This window comes from Lactuca saligna, chromosome 4 (assembly GCF_052625555.1).
Source record: "Lactuca saligna cultivar CGN05327 chromosome 4, ASM5262555v1, whole genome shotgun sequence".
In the NCBI taxonomy this organism is placed as follows: domain Eukaryota; kingdom Viridiplantae; phylum Streptophyta; class Magnoliopsida; order Asterales; family Asteraceae; genus Lactuca; species Lactuca saligna.
Window position 1 is genome coordinate 27,607,461 of NC_136420.1, and position 7,332 is coordinate 27,614,792.

Here is a 7,332-nt window from a genome sequence, read left to right on the forward strand (position 1 = left end):
ATATGTTGACCAACTAGGTCTTATTGGTTTATTGTTGTTATATGTTAAACTGAGTTGTTGGTAACTCCTACACTGTTGTGAGACCATGGGATTGCTGATAGTCCCGAGAGTTGCTGATAATTCGCGAGGTGTGTTGTTAAACCACAAGGCATATTGTTAGCCTATTAGGATTGTTGATAATCACTAGGGTTGCTGAGAACCATATTTGTTTATTATGTTATGTTGTATGTGATAATAAAGATTGTTGACAGTCTCAAGGTTGCTCATAACTCATAGCTAATTATTATGCTATGATGTATGTGATATTTTGAGGAACTCACTAAGCTTTATACAGTTGTGGATTAAATATTTTTCAAGCACCTATCAGATTGCGAAGGCGAGAATGTACATAAAGATCAACAATTTTATGATTCGAGATTCTACATTGTCTTCTTTATAACTCTGATTTCTAAATAATAGTTTATGAACAAATGGGTTGACCTAAATGTAATTTTATTAAAAATGGATGTTTATTCTATTTTAAAAATGAAAAATTTATTGTAGAATACGAGACGTTACAAATAGAGTGAGATAAATAGTTTTTTTTTATTTTTTTATTTTTATTTTTTTATCAAAGCTTGATAAATTAATTATAAACTTGTCAAATTAATTTTGAATTGATTTGAATTAATTGGAATTATTTGGAATTAATTAGAATTAATTAAGAATTGATTAAAGGTGCATGAACTAAATGTTAATTGTTCAATAGTTAAGCAAGAGAAATTGGAATCTATAAAGAGGGTGTACAGTTTTGGGAGGCCTAAAAGGATTCTAAAATTATTCCTAGTAAATGACAAGGAAATGATTTGAATATGGATTAAATATGATTATTTAGTTGATTCAAATAAGCTTTATTTGCAAGTTATCTCAGTTATAAATAGACCTTTAGAGCCTTCAAAATTCCATTCCTAATCTTCCTTCCACTTAGAGAATCTAATTTTCTCAAGTGGTTTCTCCTTTCTCCTCAATTCCTAGGGTTTTAGACTTTTGTGTGTGAGCCATTAGAGAAATTCCTACTTTGGGTGCTAGATCTTCCAAGAGAAACTCAAGAGTTTAAGATCTTCAAGAAACACAAGTATATACAATCATACTTGAAAGGTTAGTAATCCAATCCCTCTTATAGCTTTGGATTCATAGTTTTGAAAGTAAGTTTCCATAATAGTAAAACCTATATCTAGGGTGCATCTACACTTAGGGTTATTATTAAATACTTACGTTGCCTAAAATTCATATAGAGATACATAGAAAACCCTTCATTTTCCACTACCAACAGGGACCCGACCGGAACGGATAAGAGATTACATGCTTTAGTAGGTAACATATCGAAGACTGGGCTTAGATTTACTACATGAATCAACCTTAATGGGTAACATATTGGGGATGTGACTTAGATTTACTACCTGAAGCGGGGATAAGTATGATACTATATGTTTTAGTGGATAGTTTTTGAGTGAATTCCCCATGCAATGCAACGATGATTGTGAATGGTTTAGAATTGTTTTTTAAATTCATTTAAGTTTGTAAATTTTTATGCTTCATTTGTGTTTGATACATGTGTGTGCAACTCTTGGTATGAATTAAGTATTATTTCTTTGGTTTGTATGTTAATTGCTTGGTTGTATGGTATGTTGATATGTCATTTTGAGGGGTTAACGGTGGAATAACATGAGAGTCGTGAACCTAGAATACTTATTGTTAATGACGGAACGATACGGGAGTCATGAGTCCCTATTGATGACGGAACGATACGAGAGCTAAAAGTCCATGTCGATGACAAAATGAAATGAGAGTTGTAAGTCTCTATTGATGACAGAATGACATGAGAGCCGTAAGTCTCTATTGATGATGGAACGGAAGAAGAGCCGCGAGTCCTTGTTTGTATGGATTATTTATGTATTATGGTATGTTGTATTTTGGGAAACTTACCAAGTTTTACGTTTATAGTTGTTGATTCATGTTTTTCAGGTGGTTTTGTTATTCGTGGAAAAGGCCCAATTGATTGTACTGCACGTGCATCGCTGATGATTTATGTTTTAGACTTCCGCTAACTCTATGTCTTTACTCTATTTTGAAAACTATGTTTTACAATGTCGAACAATTAGGTTTTTATATTACTTTTGGAAATGGAGTTGGCTATTATATTCTATTTTGGAAATGAAAATTTTGGTTTGAAATTTGAGACATTAAATACATCTTATCATTGTTGATTTTCGTGAAAGAATATAAGGAGAAAGGTGGGAGTAAAAATATAGAGAACTTAAAGAAGAAATGACAGAAAGGTATCGACACCATTGTGATCGAATGATTTTTATTGAGACCTTATAATAAAAGGATAAAAATACCATATTGTACAAGGCACTCATGGGTTTTAACGGACAAAATAAACATCCTTAAAAAAGGACCAAGCATGCAACAAGTTTATAAATGAAAAATTATCAGAATTAAAAATAAAATTAAGGAATAAACGTATAAGTTATCCGAAACTAAAGGACCATTAATCTAATTTTGTATTAAAAAAAACCTTAATCATTAATCACATATAAAGGACCATTCATCTAATTTTTTCGTGAAAAAAAAAAAATTTAATCAAATCTACATCGATGTAATTTTCTCTAAAAAAAAGTGTGAAGTACATTTTTACCCTTTCTCAAAGAGGCATAGGCCAACGGTTCAACTCGGCCCGGTTCACCTAAACCTATTGGTTAATAAATAAGCCGAGTTAGAAAACCTCCACTAGTAGTACGAGCAGACATCAAGAGTTCACAGTATTAGGGTTCTTGGAGAAATATCAGTTGTAGTTTCAGATACAGTAATACTCATAATCAGCTATGTCTCTAGGTTCACAAGCGCCTGATATACTCGGGGATCGTCAATCCGGTCAAGATGTTCGCACACAAAATAGTAAGCATTCAACTTCTAAAACCCTAACAGATCTACTTTTGAATGAAATGTACACCCATACTCAAGTAATTTTGAATCTTTTTCTTCAGTTACTGCTTGTCAATCTGTTTCGAACATAGTGAAGACTTCACTTGGTCCAGTTGGCCTTGACAAGGTATTATACATATTCCTCTCTTTTCTCTTGTTTTTTTTTTTGCTTCCGTTATTTCCTTTAGCTTCTACGCTGTTAGATTTCTGCGGATTTGCGTGTCCTCGATCAAATTTGTTTGCGCAATAAAGATCACATAGAAGAACCATTGGGTGTTAATATACTTACGTCCATCTTTAACCCGTCATTTAGCTTTAGAACTTGGATTAAGAGGCCTTTACTCCAAAACTAGCTATGACAGGCTTAAACTGAAATCCATTAGAGTGAATCTAGATATATCCAGTGTGAATATCTCTAGGTTGCACATAGCATCCATTTTCCTCTTCTGATAAAGTTTGCCATTCAGGAATTTATCAACTTAACTGGTAGGTACCTAAGGCCATTGGCAACTCTTTATAATATTGTTCTTTTGACTACATTGTCCATTGTCCATTGCACTTGTATAGTTGTATTTATATTCCTTTTCATCTAAATCAGATTCCCTTAGTGTAATTCATATGATTTTGTGTCTCAGATGTTGGTTGATGATATTGGGGATGTAACCATCACAAATGATGGTGCTACAATTCTCAAGATGTTAGATGTTGAGCATCCAGCTGCCAAGGTGAGACATATCAAATTGCATCTTTCTTTTTCTTTTATTTTCTTTTGCAATATAGACTTATTACTTTTATCTAATTACATATATTGAATTTCTTATAACTTAGGTTCTTGTTGAATTGGCTGAGCTTCAAGATAGAGAAGTAGGAGATGGAACTACTTCTGTGGTCATCATAGCAGCCGAGTTACTCAAGGTATTGTTCCCTAGATCACACATCTTTCTTTTGGCAAATGTGTCACAACCCTAATTGAAAATCCTTATTTAATCTATTGTTTTGATAATTTTTTTTCAGAGAGCAAATGATCTTGTCAAAAACAAGATTCACCCCACATCTGTGATAAGTGGATACAGAGTAAGTGTCACCAATACTTGATGAAATTCAATCAAGTCTAAATTTTAATACTCATGGATTCTTTTTATATGCCGACAGCTTGCAATGAGAGAAGCTTGCAAATATGTTGAAGAAAAACTGTCAGTTAAGGTAAAAAGCATTATCCAAACATGTCAAAATTTACTTTTTACCTTTAGTTTAAAAACTGCTTTTGAATATATTAATCAGTATGTTTTCTCATTTCTTTAAGGTTGACAAACTTGGAAAGGATTCTCTTGTAAACTGTGCAAAAACAAGCATGTCTTCTAAACTGTTAGCAACTGATGATGACTTCTTTGCAAATCTGGTATATCTTAATTACCAAAAGAAATCTTTTCTTTTTCTTTTCTATTTTCTATTTTCTATTTCCTTTTAAAAAATAAAATAAATGGTTGAATCTTTAGGTTGTTGAAGCAGTACAATCTGTTAAAATGACAAACGCACGAGGCGAAATCAAGTATCCAATCAAGGTTAGTTCTTGACTATAATTACATCATTAATGTTTTTTTTTTGTTAAACTCTTCCAATGTTTTTTAATTTTAATAATGTAGGGAATAAATATCCTTAAAGCTCATGGAAAAAGTGCTAAAGAAAGTTACTTATTAAAAGGATATGCACTTAATACTGGACGTGCAGCTCAAGGAATGCCAATGAGAGTTTCTCCTGCAAGAATTGCATGTCTTGATTTTAATCTTCAAAAAACAAAAATGCAATTAGGTGTTCAAGTTTTAGTCACTGATCCACGTGAGTTGGAAAAGATTCGTCAAAGGTGGTCAAACTTGGTCAAACTTAGTCAAACTTATTTATGTCATAAACTTATTTATATTGTTCTACAGAGAATCTGATGTGACTAAAGAACGTATCGAGAAGCTTCTAAAAGCTGGTGCTAATGTTATTTTGACCACAAAGGGTATCGATGACATGGCACTCAAGGTATCCCTTTTGACATTTTTGCCCTTCTTTCATACACAAATATGTAAATTTTGATTATTAATTATTATATTTGGATGAAATCAGTATTTTGTGGAGGCTGGTGCAATTGCTGTGAGACGTGTGCGTAAGGAGGATTTACGCCATGTGGCAAAGGCAACAGGGGCAACTTCGGTAATATTTGTATATTATTTTATGGTAATTAATAATATCTGAAGTTAATTAATTAATTATTTTATTATTATTATGTGTAGGTTTCAACATTTGCTGACATGGAAGGTGAAGAAACTTTTGATGCCTCTTTCCTTGGATATGCAGATGAAGTAGTGGAGGAGCGAATTGCAGATGATGATGTCATACTCATCAAAGGAACCAAAACAACAGGGGCTGTATGTGAATGTGATTTTTTTAATTAGTTTTCATTTTAATTTTTAATATAAAAGTAATTAATTTTGTGACACAATTTAAACAGGTGTCGATAATTCTGAGAGGTGCTAATGACTTCATGCTTGATGAAATGGATAGGGCGTTACATGATGCTTTATGTATTGTCAAAAGAACTCTCGAATCCAATACAGTAAGAAAAAAAAATATTAATTTTTAGTTTTATTTATTTATTTATGATTTATATTATTGTTCTTTTTAGGTGGTTGCAGGAGGGGGTGCAGTTGAGGCTGCTTTATCTGTGTATTTGGAGTACCTTGCTACAACTTTGGGGTCCCGCGAACAGCTGGCGATTGCAGAGTTTGCTGAGTCATTACTGATAATTCCAAAGGTTTTTTTTTTTTGGTTAAAATTTTAAAAATATTTAATTTAATTTCTTATGAATGTTGATAATTTATTTTTTTTGATATGATAAATGTCCAGGTTCTTGCTGTGAATGCTGCAAAGGATGCGACTGATTTGGTGGCTAAGTTGCGTGCGTATCACCACACTGCACAAACTAAGGCGGATAAGAAACATCTGTCGAGGTGAATTTTTTTTTTTTTTTTTTTTAATTATAAATGAAATACCGAAAATGCCCTTTTACTGATGCTGTTTTGGCTTTGAATTTTCAGTATGGGTTTGGACTTGGTGAAGGGTACGGTTCGGAACAACTTGGAAGCTGGGGTTATAGAGCCTGCGATGAGTAAAGTGAAGATACTTCAGGTGAATTATTAGTTTTAATAATTTGTTTTTTAATTTAAATTATGAGATAATGATATTAAAGAAAAAGGAAATGTGTTTGTGTTTGTGTGTGACAGTTTGCAACAGAAGCGGCTATAACGATACTGAGGATTGATGACATGATTAGACTTGTGAAGGATGAGAGTCAAGATGGTCAAGATTAGGGCCTGAGGATATTTTGGTAAAACTTGATGTGGCTTTTTGAATTTGATTTTTGTTTATTTGGAAAGTTTTGGTGATGGGTGTAGTAATGTAAGTCTGATTTTGTTAAGGTAGATGCTAAATGTACTTTTGGATTTTGGTTTGTGTGGAAACCTTCTACTACTTGGAGAGTAAAAGACTAAATTGAAAAAGTAAGTCTGATTGGGGTTTTATTTTTCATAATATATATATATATATATATATATATATATATATATATATATATATATATATATATATATATATATATATATATATATAAAATAAAAGTATGTTTATTTATTTTTTGGATAGAGTAGGTGAGCTCACTACCAAACAAATTATGAAAAAAATCTTGTTTTGTGTCGGTTTAGCATGTCATGTAAGTTTTTGCAAATTTGGTGTAACATTGGATGATAAGTTAATAGATTTAACAACTCAAGATCTAAACCGTAGCAAAACCCAAACTTATAGGCAAGATTGGAACAAAAGAAAAAGATGAACCGAACTAGCAAACGTTGTCTAACAATAGGGACCATTTGTGTGATTAGTTAACTTCAAAAGGTATGTGTTAAATAAATTAATTAATATGTATTGTCATGGTGTCACCCATTTTATGCATGGTAAAAAACTAAAAATAAGTTGTATAGGTTCTTAGACTATGTGTTATATTCATGTTTCACATTTTGTTTTTTACTCGGTTTTTATATATTATATTTTACTTTCAACGTCGCATCGTTTCTCATTCTTTATTTTTCATCGTTTTTAAGTGTGTTATTCCCAACTTTCATCTATTTTGGAGAAAATTATTTGGATGGTCCCTGTGGTTTGGGGTTACTTTCACGCTTTGTCTCTAACTTAATTTTTTTAACTAGGAATATCAAAATATTTGACATTTGTTACCCGCTTTGTCCCTAACTTAACATTCCGTCCATTTCACAGTGAGAATGCCCCACATGCCTTACACAATGGGGGTATTTTCGTTCATTCATTAAG

The 7,332-nt window shown here is 32.0% G+C and overlaps 1 protein-coding gene across 1 annotated transcript; it reads left to right on the forward strand.

Moving 5' to 3' along the window:
- Positions 1-2,763: 2,763 nt before the first annotated feature.
- On the forward strand, positions 2,764-6,513 carry LOC145041434 (T-complex protein 1 subunit alpha). Its single transcript, XM_078989499.1, has 17 exons — positions 2,764-2,940; positions 3,030-3,094; positions 3,603-3,692; positions 3,796-3,882; positions 3,982-4,041; positions 4,120-4,170; positions 4,271-4,366; positions 4,464-4,529; positions 4,611-4,828; positions 4,896-4,992; positions 5,077-5,163; positions 5,244-5,378; positions 5,462-5,566; positions 5,636-5,764; positions 5,857-5,960; positions 6,048-6,138; positions 6,234-6,513. Exons 1-17 carry the CDS (start codon positions 2,868-2,870, stop codon positions 6,318-6,320), a joined length of 1,641 nt encoding a protein of 546 aa, XP_078845625.1. The 5' UTR covers positions 2,764-2,867; the 3' UTR covers positions 6,321-6,513.
- The last annotated feature ends 819 nt before the right edge of the window (positions 6,514-7,332 follow it).